Source organism: Arachis stenosperma, chromosome 2 (assembly GCF_014773155.1).
Source record: "Arachis stenosperma cultivar V10309 chromosome 2, arast.V10309.gnm1.PFL2, whole genome shotgun sequence".
Classification (NCBI taxonomy): Eukaryota; Viridiplantae; Streptophyta; class Magnoliopsida; order Fabales; family Fabaceae; genus Arachis; species Arachis stenosperma.
This window is the reverse complement of record NC_080378.1, coordinates 36,292,774-36,314,862: the sequence shown is the minus strand read 5'-3', so window position 1 is coordinate 36,314,862 and position 22,089 is coordinate 36,292,774. Positions and strand designations below refer to the sequence as shown.

At 34.6% G+C, this 22,089-nt stretch overlaps 2 protein-coding genes across 3 annotated transcripts; both read left to right on the top strand.

Annotated features, from left to right (window-relative positions):
• Positions 1 to 617: 617 nt before the first annotated feature.
• LOC130960910 (phosphatidate phosphatase PAH1-like) lies at positions 618 to 9,474 on the top strand. 2 transcript variants are annotated; one of them, XM_057886436.1, is made up of 12 exons: positions 618 to 730; positions 962 to 1,172; positions 1,388 to 2,959; positions 3,059 to 3,627; positions 3,721 to 3,794; positions 4,408 to 4,492; positions 5,735 to 5,821; positions 6,296 to 6,368; positions 7,660 to 7,703; positions 7,775 to 7,903; positions 7,993 to 8,088; positions 8,937 to 9,474. In XM_057886436.1, the coding sequence occupies exons 3-12, from the start codon at positions 1,537 to 1,539 to the stop codon at positions 8,988 to 8,990; spliced, it is 2,634 nt and encodes an 877-aa protein (XP_057742419.1). In that variant the 5' UTR covers positions 618 to 730; positions 962 to 1,172; positions 1,388 to 1,536; the 3' UTR covers positions 8,991 to 9,474. The 2 variants fall into 2 exon arrangements, with proteins under 2 accessions (XP_057742419.1, XP_057742418.1); XM_057886435.1 differs by lacking the exon at positions 618 to 730 and having other exon boundaries at positions 856 to 1,172.
• An 11,403-nt stretch (positions 9,475 to 20,877) lies between these two features.
• Positions 20,878 to 21,780, top strand: LOC130962800 (uncharacterized). The gene has a single exon (XM_057888967.1). It carries the CDS (start codon positions 20,878 to 20,880, stop codon positions 21,778 to 21,780), a length of 903 nt encoding a protein of 300 aa, XP_057744950.1.
• Positions 21,781 to 22,089: the final 309 nt, after the last annotated feature.

Below are 22,089 nucleotides of genomic sequence, written 5' to 3'. Positions count from 1 at the left end.
GATAGACATGCCATTAAAACAACAACAGATGACATGAATAATGGTCAAACATACAATTGACATTTGAATAACCTCAATGTTACTATCTAAATTTTATATTAATAGATAAAAATAATACTAAAATAAAAATAATTATAATTCTACCTTTCAAAAATAAATATGATTAATAAAATTTTTTAAAATGAATTCAAAAAATAAATTATCTTTTGAAACGAATTTAAATATTAATCTATTTTTTTTTTAGAATTTTATGTGAGAGAAGTTTCCTTCTTTAGGTCAGCAACTTTTGCATGACATATTAATACGGCATGCCCAGTTGCCCACACGTCACTCACTAAACCAAGCTTTTATTCTCCTTCTCATCTGCCTTTTCCCTGTTCTCCCTTAAACAATCACCTACCTAAATGCATCAGTCACGTGGTCAACGCGTGCGCAATAAAAAATTGCCAAAATTTCCCAACTAATAAGCCAAGTAATATTCCGAAACGAGAGCGAGAATAAACCATTTCATTCTCATAGATCCCAAAATTAATTAAACCAAACAAAAAATACACAAATTATCCCACCAGGGACGCTTTCGTAATTTCAGCGGAAACTTCTTTGTTTTCCCCGAATTTTAATTACACTTCCACAAGAGCCAGACGAGGTGGTCGGTGTTCCCATTTATTCCGAGTTTCAAAATTTCAGGACCAAGAAAACAAATGATATTACGAAAAAGCCCCCATATACGGTTCGTACTTTTTTTAATTTGTATTCGTATTTTTATACTGTTATCTGCACAGGTATTTTTTCTTGTAACATGGTTGGAAAAATATGGATTAGTTAGGAGGAGACTTTGAGTGTGGGAATAACTATTTAATTGCGTTTGGAGAGTGAGGTGTTGGTCTCTTAAACCTTGTTTTTCTTTTCTCATTTTTTTCCCCTTCATTTTCTTTTTCTTTTTTTCTTTTTTTAATTCCAGTCTCCAAATCCTCCAGAACTTGGTACTTTGAAGTGTGAAGTCTCCACACGAAAAATTGAAAACCACCAAGGAGTAAGAGGAGGAGGAGAATTAGCATCATCAAGAACGGTAGTAGAAGAATTCGAGAGCACCATTCCGAAATTTTGAAATTCGCCATCGATTTTCTGTGGCTCCGAGATTGGTTTTCTTCATTTTTTAATAGTCGGAATTTGTAAGTTTTTTTTTCATAATTTTTATTTATTTTTTGTCCGAGTTGATTTTTGTTTTCAGCTTTGATTTTCGATATTTGTTATCATGTTAAGGAAAAAGAGTTTCGTGGTTTAAGATTTTTAAGTATTAAACCCACGATATCTGTTTGTTTAATCTGTTTTTAGTTGTTAATTTTAAAATTTATTTATGTTGGTTTTGTTCATTTATGCCATGCAGCGAATGATATTGTTGATCAAAGAACTATAGTAACTTTAAAAGTAACAAAGGTTGAAGGAATGATTTGCTGATATGGTTTGAGTTTAGTTTTAGATTGAAAGTGAGGCTTGAACTTTGGGTTGTGTTTTTTGAGCTTCTTTCACAAGAAAATGAATGTGGTAGGCAAAGTTGGAAGCTTGATAACACAAGGTGTGTACTCAGTTGCTACCCCTTTTCACCCTTTTGGTGGTGCTGTTGATGTGATTGTTGTTCAGCAGCAAGATGGGACCTTCCGGAGCACACCTTGGTATGTTCGGTTTGGTAAGTTTCAGGGTGTTCTCAAAGGCGCCGAAAAGATTGTTCGGATAAATGTTAATGGTGATGAAGCCAGCTTTCATATGTATCTTGATAATTCTGGGGAGGCTTATTTTGTGAAGGAGGTGGATGATGACAAAGGAATCGACTCAAATGCGGATGCTGTAGGTTCTAATAATAATAGTAACGGTTTTTTGCCTAATGGCCATAGACTTGATCATAGCATCTCGGATTCTGGGGTGCTTAAGTTGAAAAGAGAAAATGGTGTCTCTGGAGCAATTCAAAGGGCCGAATCTGAAGGTGATCGGAGATTTTATGAATACCAAGAAGATCAATCATCTCTCGCTGATTCAGTTGACTTCTCAGAATATTCCAATGCGTATGATAGTCTAGAGGGAGAGAATTTTGTTGATTCACAGGGTTCCCATCCAGAGATGGTCTTGGTTGTTGATGGCCATGTATTGACGGCCCCTATCTCAGAGTCGGAGCAGAATGAGGAGAATCTGCAGTTAAAAACCCCTCAATTTCATCTTGGCCCGGGTGAAGAGGCTGACATATGTGAAGGCAATGAAGAGCTTATTTCTGGTGAAAATTCTTGGGCTGCTAATTATATTGGTCAGCTGGATGCTACAAAAGCTGATGGCACGCCAAGATGCGACGCTAATGGTGATGATTCAAGATGCGACACTAATGGTGACGATATTACTTCTCAACTCCAGCCAGAAGTTTGTCAACATGATGAACAACATATTTCTCATGCCCAGGAGCCCTCGGGTTTAAAAGAAGATGATCTTAAAATGCAAGCTGATTCAGAAATGGTTGGATCTGCTATTGTGACACAGAAGGTTTCCAAAAGCTGTTTGGGGCCACTAAATTTATCTCGGCAAGGTGGAAATGTCACTTTTCAAATTTCACCAGAGGGATCTAATGCATGTTTTCCAGCTGATGATCGAATTAAACAAAAGAGCTTTATACAACATCAAGAAGAGTTATCTACTGGTTCTACTTCATCGAATGGCCATGGATCACCAAATTCAGTATTGCAGCTTCCAGAGGTTGACAATAATGCATCTGGAGAAGTTGAGATTAGTTCTGGCCCTTGTTCTGTTGCTATTGGTACTGAACAGAACAATGGACACGATTGCATGTTGAGCTCTAATGGTGGTGTAGATGAGAGTCAACAAGCCCCTGCACTTGAAGATATTAGTGATAAAAGTGAGGTAGTGGAACCCGATAGAGACACTTCAGATAAAGGGGACCAAAGTCATTCGGGTTTGGGTATGTCATATGCTGCAAAACAGTTCCACTTGAATAGGAAATTCTTGATTTAGCATTAATGGTTTATTAATTTAATTTCATTAATCTCATAATTCGCAGGATTTGAGATCTCACTTTGTGGTCATGAACTTAAGGTGGGTATGGGTTTGGAAGCTGCTGCGGAAGTGTTTGAAGCACATCGTGTTTCTGCAGAGGACTTTACATGCTCTGCGCCATCGATAATTAAGAATCAAAATCTTATTATCAAGTTTAAAGAGAGGTACTTGACATGGGAAAAGGCTGCTCCTATTGTTCTTGGAATTGCTGCCTATGGTTTAGATTTACCTGTTGAGCCAAAAGATACAATTAATGTGGAACAAGATTACTCGCTGAAGTCTAAAGATGATGAGCCTGGGTCATCGTCATCTGGACGAAGATGGAGACTGTGGCCAATACCTTTTAGAAAGGTCAAGACTCTTGAGCACTCTACTAGCAATGACTCGAATGAAGACGTGTTTTTGGATTCCGAGTCCACACTTGTAGAGCCTTCTGGTACCCAGGGAATTTCTCGTAAGCAATTTGTAAGGACAAATGTTCCGACTAATGAGCAGATAGCATCCTTGGATCTTAAAGATGGTCAAAATTTGGTAACCTTCAGTTTCTCTACAAGGGTTCTCGGAACACAACAGGTTTCACTATTCATAGACTTTCAAATTTGTCATATAAAGCCCTGTTCAGTGGTTCGTTTTTGTTTATTTGAGAGAAATTTAATTACATAACAGGTTGATGCTCACATATATTTGTGGAAGTGGAACACAAGAATTGTGATTTCAGATGTTGATGGAACTATTACCAAGTATGGACTAATATTTCTGCTTAGGCTACTAAATATTCTTTTAATCTTGAGATGGGATTACCTGACTATTTCTACTGTTCCACATTTGAATTGAAATTTATTCTAAATGAAATCCCTTTATCCATGTATTATTTAATTTTTTGTAATCCTTGATGCTTTCAAGACTTTTTACATGAGAAAAAATAAGAGGGGTGTAGGATCTCAATGTTGAATATGTTGTTTCAAATTGGTAGTTATTTGTCTTCTTCAAGTCAAATTTGGAGTAAGCTTATTGTGTGTTAAGTATACTTATAAATGAAACAAAGCTTCTAATCTATGTGAATTCTATGTAAAATTCTCCTACTCCTTTGATTTATTAGTGATGTTTGTTTTAACTTTTTGGTTATCTTTTCTAGCACCATTCGCCTATGCCAATTTTTCCCTTTGCTATATGTTGATGAAAAAGAAAAGAATGCTGAATATGACTGCATATGCTGTTATGCCTAGATAGACATATCTTATTGAATGTTGATTTAAAGAAGAAACATAGAGGGAATAGAACAAAGAGTGATATTATATCTTGAGAATCACTATCAGCATCTTAGTTTTTTCTTTTATTTAATTTTCTTTTTAGGTCTGATGTTTTGGGGCAATTCATGCCCTTAGTTGGCAGAGATTGGACACAATCTGGAGTAGCAAGGCTTTTCTCTGCCATTAAGGTAAGCACATGTTTCTGCTTACATACATATTCGGTTTTGACATTGGTATTGTAACATGGTTAATAATAGCAACAGATCTTCCAAGGATGTCTCTTTACAAAGCAATTTCTACGGTTGTTTCATTGCTGCTTAGTTATGTTTCTGTTACAATTTCCTTCTCAACACATTATACATGATTCACAAAGATCAGAAAATTTGTCTACCAAGTAACTTAAATTTACTTCTTGGATATTTTATAGTAAGGATTAGGTAAGCTGTATGTTGTAAGTGCTTGTTGCATGATATAAACACACTTCTTTAAAAGATAAAAAATTCCCCCAAAGTTATATCCCTTGGATAATACAGAAGGGGTTGGAAACCTTCTCTGAGCTCAGAATTGATATTGATCAGACAAGGCTGAAGTCTGTTCAGGTGTGATTTGCTCAGTTTAGCAAGCACATTTGATCAGAAGGATAGTGTGGTGATGGCTGTTATATATAGCCATCTAACTGAAATGGTTCAAATAGGATATGGTCGGCTTTTGTGACTATATGCCATTTACGGATTTCTTTCTACTTTACTAAATTGTAAAAATATGGTTCAATCCATATTTTTACAATTTAGTGTAAATTTCAAAAGATAATTTAATACTTGTTTAAGAAAATTAAAATGTAAATCAAATATTAAGTTCAATGACTTTCAACTAATTTTAGAACAACTTTCTTGAACTATATCGGCTGGCAGCATTGTTAAAGCTGATGTATATGAAAGCAAGGGTTGTTGCTTTTTTAGAAATTTGGCCAACATGGGTGTATATGATAAACAGTTTATATATTAAGAGACATAAAAAAGGAGTTACTGAACCCTAGTCCCCTTTATATTATTCATATGTATACTAACTACTACTAATTAGGATAAAAGTATATATATTTTTATTGTCATTATTTGAAATCTTCTATGCTACCTTACTTCCTTTAAATATTTCACTAGTTTGATGTTCACTTGTCACTAAAAATCCAAAATTAATAGTTATTACTAATATTATTGTTATTTGATTTGTGATTAGGATTTTGCTTATATGTCATTTCATTAGAAGGTAAATGCTAACGTAACACCATGATTATTTTCAATGTATTTAATGTTATTTAATGTAAAATGCATCCTAGTATGCATGATGTTATAAACTTATAATCATAACTAGTATGCATTGATCTGTATATTTTAGCTTAATGTTTAATTATAGCTCACCGGATTCTGTGGCAGGAAAATGGATACCAGCTACTATTTCTGAGTGCCCGTGCGATTGTACAAGCATATCTAACCCGGAACTTCTTGCTTAACATAAAGCAGGTATTTAAACAACCTGATTTTTTGCGAACAGAAGAAACTTGTTTTCAATAAAGGAATTAATCTTCGTTTCTACAATAACTGTATTCCGAAATCAATCTATAATACAATATGAGTTGGTTAAGACATTTCAACATCAACTTTCATTCACCCTTCAGTCTTGTAAAGGAATGTTGATCTCGTTTTGATACCCTTTTGAGAATTGAGGCTCAATATTAACATCCTTGTCTATTTTCAAATTCAGCCCTATGCTTTAAGTCTAATGAACTCCCTTCCCAGTTTTCATGTACTTGTTAATGGCTAGTAAAGGGGGATAAGCAAAATGGCTAGATTACACAAATGTAATATAGCTAAGTAAAGATAGTTTTTTTTTCTGATTGGTATATTTGTTTTTCTGGGGTTCAGCCTCTTAACAATCCAGTGATCAATGTAAATAATACTTCTGTAGCTTAATTTAGGAGTTTTGTGTATTCGCAGGATGGGAAAACCCTACCAAATGGACCTGTTGTTATTTCACCAGATGGTTTATTTCCATCACTTTTCCGAGAAGGTGAGGCTTATCTATAACGAGATTTGTTAAGGTTGCAATGTGCATGAGATACTAGAAGATTATTATGTTCCCATTTGTTGGTTGTGTGACGTTAATGAGTTTGCTGTCTGCCAATGGACTGTTGTGCTTTATTTGATCGCTCCTATTCGAAGACTTGCATATTGGTGTCAACATCATCAAACTGAAACAAACATAAAATTACATTTCCCAGTTTTTTTACCTTTTTTTTGGTTGAGGGAATCATATTTCATAAGAATGTTATAGATAGATCATAGATGCAATATAACTTGTAAACCCTCAAAGTGGTCTGCATTTATTTTCATATTCATATAAATTAGTCCCTGTTGAAAGACAATTAATCCATGAACTTTGAAAAAGCTAAAGACAATTTAGTCTCTCTGTCAGATCTCTAACCCCATGATGTGGCTTGTTACATTGCATCATTATTTCCGTTCCTGATATGTTACTCCTTAACAATTTCCAAAAGATGGCAGTGTAATGTCTTTTTCATTAATCAATAAATTTCACTATAATGTTTTGGAAAAAGATTAATCAAATGATGCCATATTTATGAACGAAAACTACTAAACTGGTCATACCGTAGTGTATAATGGAGCAACTTGACAAGAGGGACTATCTCTTACTTTTTAGGACTATTTTGGGGGTAGTCAATTCATTAAAAGTAGTTTGATAAACTGAGTGACTACATATATCCTTGTGAGCTCAATTGTGAAAATAATTGACCGCCTGCTATTTATTTTTATTAATATGTGGAAAGATTTGGACTTAATTATTCTATTGGTCCATATAGTTTTTGCAAATTTTCAATTAATTCTTTACAATTTGAAAGTTTGTAATAGCTAACTGTTTGTAATAGTTCTTTACAATTAATCTATTGAGTATCTATATTATATAAAATTTTCAATTAGGTCCTTGGTAACTGTTTTTATTTTTGTTAAAAAAATACAAAATATTCTTGTAGGATTGTTGAGTACTTTTCCCCCCTGAAAGATAACAATTAGTAAGGACCTTATTAAAAACTTTTATCCAGTATAAGAACTCAATTACAAACTTCCAAACTGAAAGGTTCTAATTAAAAAATATTGGTGAAACATGGGGCCAGCAACAAATTAAACCAAAGATTTATGTATTGTATGCTTTCACCCATCACCCGTCGAAATCTATTATCTTTTACAATTTGTTGTTTATCATAGCCTGTTTTTTCTTCCTGGAAATTGATTCTAGATTTGACTGACTTGTTCTATTGTATTTTACCCTTCGCTGATGGAAGTGATAAGAAGAGCACCACATGAATTCAAGATAGCTTGTTTGGAGGTAACTGTCAGAACATGAAAACTTGGTCAAAACACTATTAGAAGGCATCTTCTAAAATCTTGTCTTTGCAGGACATCAGAAGACTTTTCCCTCCAGACTATAATCCATTCTATGCCGGGTTTGGTAATCGAGACACTGATGAACTTAGTTACCTAAAGATTGGAATTCCCAAAGGCAAGATATTCATTATTAACCCCAAGGTATTCATCCCTGGTTAATATTAATGACAACTAGTATTTGTTTTGTTTTTCCCTTGGCACCAACAAAATGCGTATGAAAAATTTTACAGGGTGAGGTGGCGATTAGTCGTATCAGTACAAAATCGTATACATCGTTACACACACTTGTGAATGACATGTTTCCCCCTACTTCGCTTGTTGAACAGGTTAGACATATCAATCATCTCCAACTCCCAATTGATGGAAATTTTGAACTTCTACTGTCAAAAATTTTGAACGTCTAACTTTTATAAGCTGAAGAATCATGAATCTCTGGTTTTTTTTTTCTTTTAAAAGGAAAAAATTCAAAGGTAGTGAATTTTCATTGCTGAGAATCTGTGATTAAAGATAATAGAAAGATAATACACATATAACACTGAATATATCATTCCTAGAATGCTTGATTTCAAACCACTAGCCTAATACTTATGTTTATACAAATGATTAGGTCAAATATGAGTATGGATCTAATTTTTATGGATTGTTATTGTCAATCAATTTACATAGACATGGATCATGTGTTGTCACATTAGCAAAATTTTCTTAACCAATTATCTTAAAAAGTAATACAAACACAATTATCTAATTGGATGGTATTGTAATTAGTGCATTAAAATTAAACTCTCAGGATTATTAGTACAACTGCAAGTTCACTAACAAGAAAATTAATAACATAAACACTATGGAATATGCTAGAAATTTGGAATTCTAGGATTTATTTCCTCAGTTAGATGACTAATGAGTTCACAACAGATTCTAGATACAATTTAAGGGGACTAATATGGTACCCATAAAATTATAGCGTATCAGTATCTTTATTGTATGTGGTTATGAAATTGTTCCATGTCTTATTAATTATTTTTAAATTAATTTTTAAAATTTAAAAGAACTTGAAAATGAATCTTAACCATTGATTAAATAAAGGTATCCATACCCTTATATAAAGGATACCATAGCAAATCCCTTTAATTAATTTAAATATATCCTCAATAGTATCTAACAATACACATTACAGGAGGACTACAACTCATGGAACTATTGGAGAATGCCATTACCAGATATTGATTAGTTCAATGCTTGGATAAGGAACCTTTGCTATGGAACCACCCAAAAGATGTTAACCAAAACAGCCAGCATTCATCCAATGTGACCCATTTCATGTGCCATAATTGATTGGAAAGTAATATCAATCTCATAATGCAAAATATTGATGGGCATGAAAGTTTCTGCAGAACACTAAATTGTGATGATCATGCAAGAGCTTTCCTCCATTTCTTTTCTTTAAATGATCATGCAAGAGCTTTCCTCCATTTCTTTTCTTTAAATTTGATTCCACATTATATATTGATCAGCTTTCCTCCATTTCTTTTCTTTAAATTTGATTCCACATTATATATTGATCTGGATTCATTACAATCCAGCCATCAACAGAACTGTAGAACAGTTTGGCTCACATGTTGTATTGTACTAAACCTTGTATAATTTTGTCATTCGGGATGATCATTGAATAATGATGGCATGAGTGCTTGCTAAATCAGATATATTTATGTCCACTTCTAGTTGTAACTTCTATTTCGTTCTTTCTTCCTTTTTTTCCTCTTTTTATTGACCATATCTGTATTTCATGCTTTTAAATGCAACTTTATTATTTTAACATGTTAACATTATATTGGTTAGCCAAAGGATATCTAGGTATAAATTAGGGGTGTGCATGGGCCGGTCCGGCCCCGAACACTTTAGGTGATAATTTGGTGTGATTTCACCGGGTTTAGAGCCGGATAAAAGTCTCAAAAATAGACTTAATCATTATTTCGGGTCGGGTCCGGGTCATAGCTCAGGCCACTCGAACTCGGCCTGGTGGCCCGATTATCATATACAATTAATATTTTGTGTTATTAGTAATGGATGATGGTTATTCTTATGTGAAATTTAAGTATTATAAATCTTAATATTTTATATCCAAACAGGGGGGGGGGGGTTTGCTTGCCGCAGGGTGTGAAGCCGGAGCAGCATGATGTGCCACAACAATCCGACTTTTTTTATATCCAAACATATTAAAATTACAAAAATAAATTAGCCACTATATTATTATACGTATACATTAACAATTCAAATCAGATACGTAACAAATGCTACACGTCCGCCAAAGCACCACGCAACGCAGCGAGTAAACAAAAATTCAGCGCTTCTAATTCTCTCATCAACTCCCTTTACTCTCTTCTTCTCAGCATGCTTCACTCTCCTTTTCTCAATGTCCTTCAATCTTCTCTTCTCATTAAAAATGAGTCATTTGATCCGTTTCAATTCTCATTCTTATTCTCAAATCAATATATCAATTTCATTCCTTCTATTTTGATTATTTTGGTTCCCTTTAATCTAGGGTTTTAATTTTTTCTATTGTGCAATTTGTGGATAGAATCAGAGAAGCCGCGGTTCATAAATCAGAATCTAATACAATCATCAAGCTCTAATGTTGGGATCTGTGTTTTACTTAGTTCATATCTAGTTAATTAATTGTTTATTTGAATGTTTTCAATAGTTGGACTTGGAGTTATTCTCTATTTATTAGGAATTCAAGCAATTAAGCTTTATTAATTATTGGCACCAGTGATCTGGAAATTTAAAATGGATTAGTGTTGTTGGTCGGTCACAGGATTGTCCAGATGTAGCAAGAATGGGTTATGAAATTAGCAAGAAGAGAACGTGACAAAGGTGCTGTGGGAATCCTAGGAATTTTAAATTTTCAATTACATTTAAGACGTGACTCAAAGATGGAATTTTAATTTGAATGTATGCTTGAATACTTTAAATTGTATCTAAATTATTATCTTTGTTAAAACTTTCTTCCTTGAATTTATACCTTTGACTGTCACACTTGTCTTTACTGGGTCGCATGCAATATACACATGGTATCTCCATTTCATATATTTCATATACTTCTAGCATTTTAGAGTGCTAGAAATTAATTAACTGTATTGCTCTATTTAAATTATATAGTTCTTTTAGTTTTAGGTACTCAAGACTCGAAAATCGTTTTATAGGAAAGTAGAGAAACAACAAAATGATTTTGAAGGGTAAGGTGATTAAGAGGTTTTAGGAACGGCAAATTTAATTGGATCATCTCTACAATTTCTTTATGAAGCCTTAGACTAACTATAGTGAAAATTGATACTAATGAGATATTGTTGGGGGATGGATGAACAAAAGTAACCCTGCAAAGTGACCCTGTTAGATTCAAATAAATTTAAGGATAACAATTTATTGTGCTTAAATATGATTTAGACGACCACCAGCCTTTGATTGTTTTTCTTTTATTGTGACAATAATTATTTCTAATTTTTAATCATCCATGTTTAAGTATTTGATTATCATAATTTAGCTTGATGTTTAATTTTTGTAGGATGATCATTACTTAGGCCAGTTTGGATAAACAACTTAATTAAGTTCTTTTAAAAATTTTTTTAAATATGATTTAGACGACCACCAGCCTTTGATTGTTTTTCTTTTATTGTGACAATAATTATTTCTAATTTTTAATCATCCATGTTTAAGTATTTGATTATCATAATTTAGCTTGATGTTTAATTTTTGTAGGATGATCATTACTTAGGCCAGTTTGGATAAACAACTTAATTAAGTTCTTTTAAAAAAATTTTTAAATATAAGGACTTATATTAAAAGCAGATTATAAATAAGTTATTTTGTATTTGAAAAGTTATCATAAAAGTACTTCTTTTAAAGTTGTGTAATAAATAAGAACGATAAAATAGTTTTTGATAAAGAGAAAAGTTAATTTTTTTAGAGTAAAGGTCAAATAGGTTCTTGACCTTTTTTTTCGCGGACATTTTAGTCCCTAAGGATTAGAAAATACATTTATGTCCCTGATCTTTTCAAAACGTGGACAAATTTACCCCTCCGTTGAAGTGACTCCATTGAACCCGACGGAAAAGTCTGACGTGGTTCCTGTGGTGCTGACCTGGCCGTTACGGAGCACACGTGGCATGTAACTTTTCAAAATAGGACATATTAGTCCTCTTAGACCAAAACGTGTAACTTTTTAAAATAGGGCAAATTAGTCCTCCCACACCAAATTGTAGCTCCGATCGAAGACCCGTTTGTGGCCACGCATCACACTCGTCATGCTCTTTGATTCTATATAACCATTGTGGTAAGAAATTCAAAATCCGTGCCCCATTCTCCATGTCTCTTTCAATTTTGTATTTTGGTTTGGGTAATGAGAAAATTTTCAAATTTTTTATGTTTAGGGGAGGCTCAATCTTGAGTTCTAGCGGGATTTCAATTCAAGGCTACGAGAAATAAGATAAGGGAACCTTCCTCTTTGTTTTGCCCGAGTTGAGTTATGAACTTAGTTTGAATTATATGAAAATCTTGTGATTAGATGAAATAGCGCATGTATGGATTAATTTGGTGCAATTTAGCGCGGAATTGATTCAAGGATCGCTTTGGTGTGGAGTTAGTGAAGCTTGAACGAGTGGACGTTGAAATTGCTGGAGAAGGGTTTCCGAGGTTGAGACTGTTGTCAATGAAGATATGGGTCTTAATTTCGGATAGGCACCATGTAACACTATGTAAAAACCTAGGTTAATTGCCCTAGGATAACGTTGAATGATATATGTTGATGGTGGATTGTGATTTAGTTGATTATGTGCATTGGGTAAGATACAAGGATCGTGGTGTAATACCCTACCACACAGAACTTTACATCTAGGATGTAAAACAGAGGTGGCGAGGCGCTATGACCTATAAAAATAAAATATAAATACGTATAATAGTCAAAGGAAGGTAGTATACTAGGAGCCTTGAAGATTAGGTGAAACAAATCGCAAAATTAAAAGCGCAACTCTGACAAAAGTATAAAACCAAAAATCCCACTTCGCTGCAGAGAACTCCAGACGCCTAGCGAGGTGCTTCTCGACCTGCATCTAAAAAACACAACATTGTATGGAATGAGAGCTGGGGGTTCTCAGCATGGTAAAAGTGATATGCACATAAAATATAAGGTCTTGGGAATGCCAGAGGCAATACTAGAATGCTGACATTCAGATTATAAACCTTAAAGAACTAAAACAGAATCCATGAATCAGGGTGGTTCTCTAAGGCTTTCTAAACTAAACTAATTCCTTAAATCTAACTAAAACTGAACTAGAATCCTAAATCTCTCTGCCTTTCCTCCGTTCTTCCATCTCCGGTGAAATTACAAAAACAAACAAGCAGACAATGGCAAACACAGGTAGAATACAAGTAATGCAGATAGCAAATATAAAAAATAGCATGGTATAATCACTTAGGCAATAATGCACAAGCAAGCAATTCAAACAATATGCATATGATGCATGCCTGTCCTATGGCTGATGAGTCTCATCTGTCAGTTATCAATCCAACCCGACAAGTCCGGCTGCTAAACCCTGGACTGTTCCTAGTCGCGCATCCCCAAGAGTCTATGCATAGCTATTTCACACACACACACACACACACACACACACACACACACATATCAAATTGCTCAATGGGGGTACCATTCCCGGTTATTCATACGTGCCCGATGACCCTTACGACGTAGGGTCAACAGAGTATCGAGTCTCAACTTGGAACATGTGGTGGCAAGCCACGGTACTTTACCCAGGAAAACTCGTATCTCAGATAATCATTCCATATTCATTCATTAACATTTCATAATCATTCATTACTTACTCATCATATAATTGCTCTTTTATACATAACTCATCATAATCCGGAGCAACTGGGGTGAAACCACAACCCTTGCGTCTAACTGGGGAGCCTTTATACTAACCAACCTAGAGAAGTGGGGCGAAACCACAACCGTTGCGTCTACAAGAGGTACGTTCTCATATGCCCAAGAGGAACAAAGGAGGGGATGCTAACCTCCTACCATCTCGCTAGGGTGATTTTACAATTCCAAGAGGAACAAAGAAGAGGATCCTCACCTTCCACCATCTCCTAGGATCGCACTTTCGAGAAAGAGTACTCAGATGCAACATTCATTCTTTTCTTTAGCCAGATTCATAATTCAAATAGTATATATTTACATATACATATGCACCCTTCCTTCTCATACCTAAATCATCACTTCACAAACTTTCTTCATCTCCAAGTTATCACCTATTCCTAGCTTCATCTCATTACTAGGCTTACTAACAAAATCTAGGGTCAAAGGAATGAAAATAGAGGTTTAGAGGATCCAAAATTAAGTTTTAAAACACAAAAACTCATTTGCTGAAAACAGGGGTCACGCGTACACGTGGGAGTGCATTTACTGAAAGGTCACGCGTACGTGTGGGCGTGCAATTTTCTATGCTCGTGTACGCAAGCATCCTGCTCGCATACACGAGATACCCAACTCAAACAGGTTAGTCGCGTCGCGTATAATGGTCGCGTACGCAAGTTATGTAGAACAGGAAAAATGCTGAATGTTGCAGAATTTTCAACTTTACACTCCAAATTTTCGACGCACATAACTTTTTCGTTTTAAAATATTTTTCATCTATTTTTTGAACGGCATAAACTTTACAAATTTAATTTTCATGTGAAATAAATTTGAAATAATTTGGTAGTTCGGAATCCAAGTTATGGCTCACCGAAGTTCAGCTAAAAATTAGTTTTTCACAAAATCCTCAAACCTCAATTTTTATTAAAAACCAAACTTAATTCCCACTTCCTATACATGTATCCAACACAACAACATACCACTTTAAAATGTCAAAACCTCCACATCCTAGCTTAATCAATTTTACTTTTATATCACAATCCCATATACAAATTACTCAACTAAACAACAAAAATAATCATCCTTCATCACATAACATGTTCATTTCTTAATACCTTGCCAATTATCACTAATTCAGCATATAACATTATATTTCATCACCAACATTAGTTATTAAGCTAAAAATCAACCGAAAATCAATAATCATTATCAAGGTACTAAACATTTAACACATTCAAATATTCACACCTAGCCTATGGTCGTCTAGCCTAAGTTTTCACAAAACCTTACATATTAAATACGAGAAACCTAAACCATACCTTGACCGATTTCCTTGTATCACCCAAGACAACCTACTAGGCAAGATTGCAAGTTTCACTTCCAAAATCCATCTACCAAGAGTTGTTCCAAGAGCTCCAATTCACCAACTCTAAATTAACATAAATTCAATCTAATTTACACAATTTACTAAATTAGCACTAGGATACACATAATTGGGCAAACCACAGGGGTTTATAGTTTTTTTACCTTAACCATTGATGATTGGAGTATAATCCAACAATTATCCAATGTTAGATTGCACCTAAACCACCAAAATCATCAAACTCACTCAAAACTCAAACCAATTTTGCACATAAAAGGGACACAGAGAACTGGATACGAATTTGAGAATAACTTACCACTTTGTTCAGATAGAATTGAAGAGGACTACGAGACAAATACGTGACCGCAAATGACTCATCAATCGGAGCTCCGAATTAAAAGTTAGAGCAAATTGAATTGAGGACATGGGTTTGGAATTGTCACACGTTCCTCCCCCTTTTCCAAAATGTTTCCAATGTAATTGAGGATGAAGGGGAAAAAGGAAAGCTGTGTTTGCTTAAGTGGCTGGGTTGAATTGGGCCTTGTGCCCATTTTGGGCTCGCTTCGTCCAATTTAGTTTGTTTGGTTTAATTTTGGGTCAAATTTTTAAAAGTTAATGTCAAAATTCTTGTTTTAATTAGTTCTATTTTATTTTACTATGGAATTCACATTTCTAATTTCTTTTATTAAAATTTAATTTATTGATTAATTATTTGTTAATTTTATATGTACACAAGAAACAAATTCTTGAACCACTATAAATATTTATATTATGCATATTCATATCAATATTTATATGCTGCGTGTTCAAGTCTAGCTCAAATGCTATGTTAATATCTACGATAGTAAATAAAATTATGGTGAGGATAATATTAAGAAAAGAAGAAATTCTAATCAATTAAAATATATACAAATAATAACATATTAAAATACCAAACAATCAAATAATTAAATATATGATAATAAATAAATATTCGCATTCAAATAAGTATTGAAAAATGTCAACTAATAATAAAATGAGATATAAAATTTTATTTTTAAAATTAAATTTTATTTAGTTGATTTTTGGATGTGTTCTAAAAGTATTTTGAGCACGATTGTATTATTTTATATGTGTAATATATTTATGAAATAAATTAATTTTAAAGATTAGTCAAAATACCAAATAATAAAAATAATAAAGAAATGAAAATAAATAAATACTAATGTTTAAATAAATAGTAAAAAATTTAATTAATACTAAAATAAAATATATTAAATATATTTTTATTGAATAAGATCTTAACTTAATTATTCATTTGATTACTCGTTTTTTTCCTTTCTAATTTTTGAAATGCTTGCGTCGTTCTCATGTTAAAAAATATTCAATGTTTAATAATAGAACGTAGTAGTTTACTTTTTGTTAATAATTCAAAAATTCAAGCAGGAAGTAGTTATGCTACCTCTGTATTTGCTACATAGTATACTTTTGGGTCAATACTGATATTAATTAAATTTAAAATTTAAATATTAAATATATTAGTATTTGAATAAATAATGAAAAAATTCAACTAATAATAAAATACTACAAAAAAATCAGTAAAATTGACTGCCAAATCGATGACTAAGTCGTCGATAATATTAAAAAACGACGGTAAAATAGACGGCAAAGCTGATCGATATTAAGCTTGTCGATTTTGCGAAATTCTAATAAAATCGACAGCTTGCTTAGCCATCGATAATAATTTAATAAAATCGATATTTTTTCTGTCTGTAATATGGGTGTGAGAATTTTACCTTCTTACTAAAATCGACAACATTGCCGTCGATATTATTATATAAAATTGACGACTTTTTTGTCGATATTTTATTCAATAAAATCGACGTCTTTGGTGTCGATATTTTATTCAATAAATCAACAACGCTTTCTTCTATAATATGCTTAATAAAATCAACAACGTCGCCGTTGATATGTGATTAAATAAAATTGATACAATTGCCATCGATTTAATTATTTAATTTGTCTATTTTAAATTTTAAAAGTGACAACTTTACCGTCGATTTTAAAAGTTATATGTTTTAATATTTTTTATTTGAAAAATAGTAAACAGTTAATACAAATAAACTTTAAATATAAAAATAAAATTTATACAGAATATTAGATAACAAGACAAATAAACTTTGAAATATAAAAATAAAATTTATACTAAATATTGATGACAAGTCATTTTAGGCTAGTATTTACTAGCAATTTTACTTATTTTCATTAGATTTTATGCACTTTCTTGCACAATAAGTAAGTGATTGGAGTGGAATTTCATATTTATCTTGTTTCGATCAAACATTATTAATTTTATACTAAATCATGAGATTTATGCAAGAATTAGGTGATTATTATGAATGATGCAAAACCTTATGATTTTGGTGAGACTTTGATTGCATGTTTGATTGATGGCAAGTGAAAAGATGAAAAGAAAAAGCAGAGAAATAAGCATTGCAGAAGAACGCTGCGCTCAATTGAAGAACGCTACGCTCTCTAGCAACGCGCACGCGTACAGGACGCTTATGCGTAGTGCGAGAATTCTGGAAGACCCACGCGGACGCGTACGCATGGGTATGATCGGCGCTCGTTTACAAAAAAGCACTACGTTCAATTCGAACAAGTGCCGGCGACAATTTTTAATTTGGGATTGAAGATTTGCCACCGACGTGCATGCATGACGCGCACGCGTGGATGGGGCATCTGGGAAGAAGCACGCAAATGCGTGGATGGCGCGGAAGCTTGGAATTGATAATTTGACATCCACGCGCACGCGCAAAGGACGCGCACGCGTGGGGAGCGCTTATAGCACGAACGTAGCGCTCACATAAAGAACGCTATCAAAGGACGCGCACGCGTGCATGATATGCGCAAGCATGGTTGAGGCTGAAGATAGTGACGACGCGCACACGTATGGTACGCGTACGCGTCGATGTGCAAAACTGCAATGGACGCGCACGCACAGAGGACGCGTACGCATCAGTGAATGAGTGTTGCACTCTCTTTGAGAATGCTACGTTCTCCTGAAACTGCAACCAAGTACCTTTTCTGACCCACTTCATCAAAGGCCAAAAAGCCCACTCCAAGTACTTGATGACTGAATCGGAAAGTGTATAAATAGAGGAAAATTTGATTTCATGAGACAGTTTTTTCTGGGAGCTTCTTGGAGTTTTTATTTTGAGGAGACCTTTAGAGTTTTAGAGTTTCTTTGGAGATCTGATTTTAATTTCTTTCTGTTCTTCATCTTCTGCAATTTTTCTTTTCTATTTTGTGCTAGAGCAATGATGAACTAAACCCCAATTTCATCAGGGGGAGGAGCTCTATTGTAATTCTAATGAATCAATGAAATTCTTCTTCTTCTTTTTCTCTATTCATTTCTGTAGCTATTGGGTATCTTCTGTGTTGATTATGAATTATTCACTCTGGAAGGGGGTTTAATTCAGTGAATGCTTGTGTGAGCCTCGGAAGGGAAATCACTTGCATTAGAATTGGAGTTCTATCCTTCACTACTCTCTTGATAAATACTATTCGGGAGGAATTGAGATCCTGAGAGTTGGTCTGGCTTACGGATGAGAGAAATGCACTTAACCTCTTCTCATGACAATTAGATCAAGGAATTGGCAAGATTGATTGTGATTAGAGAGAATGGATTGCCAAGGAATTGGGATTCAATCAATTTCAATATGCCATAGATCTACTCATATGATTGAGAAAGAAGTTGCGACCCAATTGATTCATGAAGGATTATAATATCTCCAATCCCTGATGAATCACTTTCTTTGAATTTCTTCAACTTAGATTTCTCTGATTTCACTGCAATTTACATTGTCTTTTTCTGTTTTGAATTCCCTACACCCGATTCCCTTTATAATTCATGCAATTTAAGCTTCCTTGCCATTTAAGTTTCTGCAGTTTTAATTTCCTACACTTTAAGATTCAGTTATTTACATTTCTTGCAATTTAAGATTCAGTTCTTTTAATTTCTTGCACTCTAAGTATCAGCAATTTAAACTTCTTGCCATTTACTTTTCAAGCCTTTTACATTCTGCAATTTAGATTTCTTGGAATTTATATTTTGTCAATCAAAATTCACTTAAATCACTACTATCATCTTAACTAAATTCATCACCCAACTAAAGTTGCTTAATCCATCAATCCCTGTGGGATCGATCTCACTTTTGTGAGTTTTACTATTTGATGTAACCCGGTACACTTGCCAGTTAGTTTGTGTGGAATCGATTTTCACCCATCAAGTTTTTGGCGCCATTGCCGGGGATTGATTTAGATTGACAATGATTAAGTAGGTGATAATCTAGATTAAGCATTTTTCTTTGTTTTTACTAAGCACACTAACTGTTTGAGATTTTGTTTCTGCTAACTATAATCTCTCTCTAGCAACAGAGTGCCCTATTTTTATGTTTTTGGTTTGTTTGTGTTGTATGCCAGGAGGGAGGAGAGGTGCATCCACCTCGTTTGATTCTAAACCAGAGAGAACATTCTTGAGATTGAGAAGGGAAGTAAGGGGGAAGGGAGTGATTGGAGAAGAAGAATTAGAAGAAGAAGATCAAGAGATAGAGGGTTACCTCCCGAATCCACCAGAGGATGTGGCCAACAACAATGGTCAGTCTCAAAGAAGAGTTTTCGCTTCTTACACTATCCCCAACCCAAGAAACTGTGGGAGTAGCATCTTGACTCCCAATGTCCATGCTAATAACTTTGAACTCAAGCCTCAACTAATCACTCTAGTTCAGAACAATTGTCAATATGGAGGAAGTGCTGTTGAAGATCCAAACCAACATCTCTCTATATTTTTGAGAATTTGTGACACTGTCAAAACAAATGGAGTCCACCCTGATATTTATAAGCTTTTGTTATTTCCATTCTCACTGAGAGACAAAGCCACACATTGGCTAGAAACCTTCCCTAAAGAAAGCATCACCAACTGGGATGATTTGGTTAACAAATTTCTAGCCAAATTTTACCCCCTTCAGAGAGTCATTAAGCTAAAAACTGATGTACAAACCTTCAGGCAACTAGAAGGAGAATCATTGTATGAAGCATGAGAGAGGTATAAAGCTTTGATCAAAAGGTGCCCAGAGGGAATGTTCAGTGAATGGGTGGAGCTACAAAATTTTTATGAAGGCTTGACCATGAGTTCAAGAAAGGCTTTGGACTATTCTTCAGGAGGATCATTGCAAATGATGAAAACTGCTCAAGAAGCACATGATCTTATAGACATGGTGGCCAACAATGAGTATTTTTACTCCTCTAAAAGGCAAGCAGCTCCAAAGAGAGGCGTATTTGAGCTTGAAGGAGTTGATACAATCTTGGCTCAAAACAAGATTATGCATCAGCAACTTCAACAATAAATTGAAATGATGTCAAAAAGGATGGATGGCCTGCAGCTTGCAGCAGTGAGCACCACAAATCAACCACCAGTGGTGTGGGGACAACAAGAAGAGAGTTATGAAGAGCAACATCCTGAACAAGTGCAATATATGCAAAATTAAGGTGCTGGACAGAATGAGTTTCATGGAGACACTTATAACTCATCTTGGAGGAACCACCCCAATCTAAAGTAGGGAGAAAACCAAAATTCTTGGCAAAGAAACTCCAACCAAAACAACTCCCGCAACACAAACCACCACAATCATCAAACCACTAACCAAAATCCATACAAAAAAACCATAAAATAATCAACCCTCATCCAACTACTATCCACCAAATAACCCATCAACTAACCAAAACAACTATCATTCTCCATCTACATCCCTTACCCAGCCACAACTACCACAAGAGTCCCAAAGAATATCCAATCTTGAGATGATGATGGAGAAGATGATGAAGCATCAAGAATTGGCCAACAAAAATCATGAAGCCTCACTGAGAAATTTGGAAAGACAAATTGTACAGCTATCCAAACAGCCAGTTGAAAGACCAACCAATGCTTTTCCAAGTGATACCATCCCCAATCCTAAAGAAGAATGCAAGGCCATTAAATTAAGAAGTGGAAAGACTTTATTAGGGAATGATAAAGAAGCTAACAAGAAGCCAGCAGAGGAGGACAAGCATGACCAAGAGACGTCCAATCAGAAAGAGGAAGAGCCCCAAGCTTCAAGAAAAGGAAAACAAGCCATGGAGGAGCTTCCACAAGAACAGAGGAAGGTGGTGAAACCTTACATTCCTCCTCTACCATATCCTCAAAAGTTGCAAAGAGAGCTCAAAGACCAACAATTTTCCAAGTTTCTGGAGGTTTTTAAGAAGCTGGAAATCAATCTCCCACTTGCTGAAGTATTAGAGCAAATGCCCTTATATGTAAAATTTCTCAAGGAACTCATTAACAAGAAGAGAAGCTGGAATGAGAAGGAGACCGTGATCTTGACACAAGAATGCAGTGCAGTAATTCAAAAGGGTCTCCCACCAAAACTCAAGGATCCTAGAAGCTTCTTTTTGCCTTGCACTATTGGCAACATGTCCATTGATAAGGCACTGTGTGATCTAAGATCAAGTATCAATCTGATGCCTTTATCTGTGATGAGAAGGTTGTTTATAGAAGAAGTAAAGCCTACAAGGATGTCCTTGCAACTTGCTGATAGATCAATGGTAATCCCCAATGGAGTGGTTAAGAATCTCTTAGTCAAGGTGGGGAAGTTCATATTTCCAGCGGATTTTGTGATTCTGGATCTAGATGAAGAGGGAGGCGATTGTATCATATTAGGAAGCCTTTCCTAGCCACAGCAAGGGCAATCATTGATGTAGAGAAAGGAGAAATGACCTTGAGAGCACATGATGAGCAGATCACTCTAAATGTCTTTAAGGAGATACAACATCCTGCTGAAAAGAAAGGTTGCATGAGAATTGAGGAGGTAGATCTAAACTGGAAGGAAAAACCCAAGGAAGCACCCATCAACTCATCCTTGGTACAGAGAACTATCAATGAAGAAAAACAAAAGGATCATGAGGAAAAGAAGGCTGAGAAGAGATTGCAAAAAGAGGTTACAAGATTGATCATTAAGAAAGCCCCTGACATAAAGCCTGCTG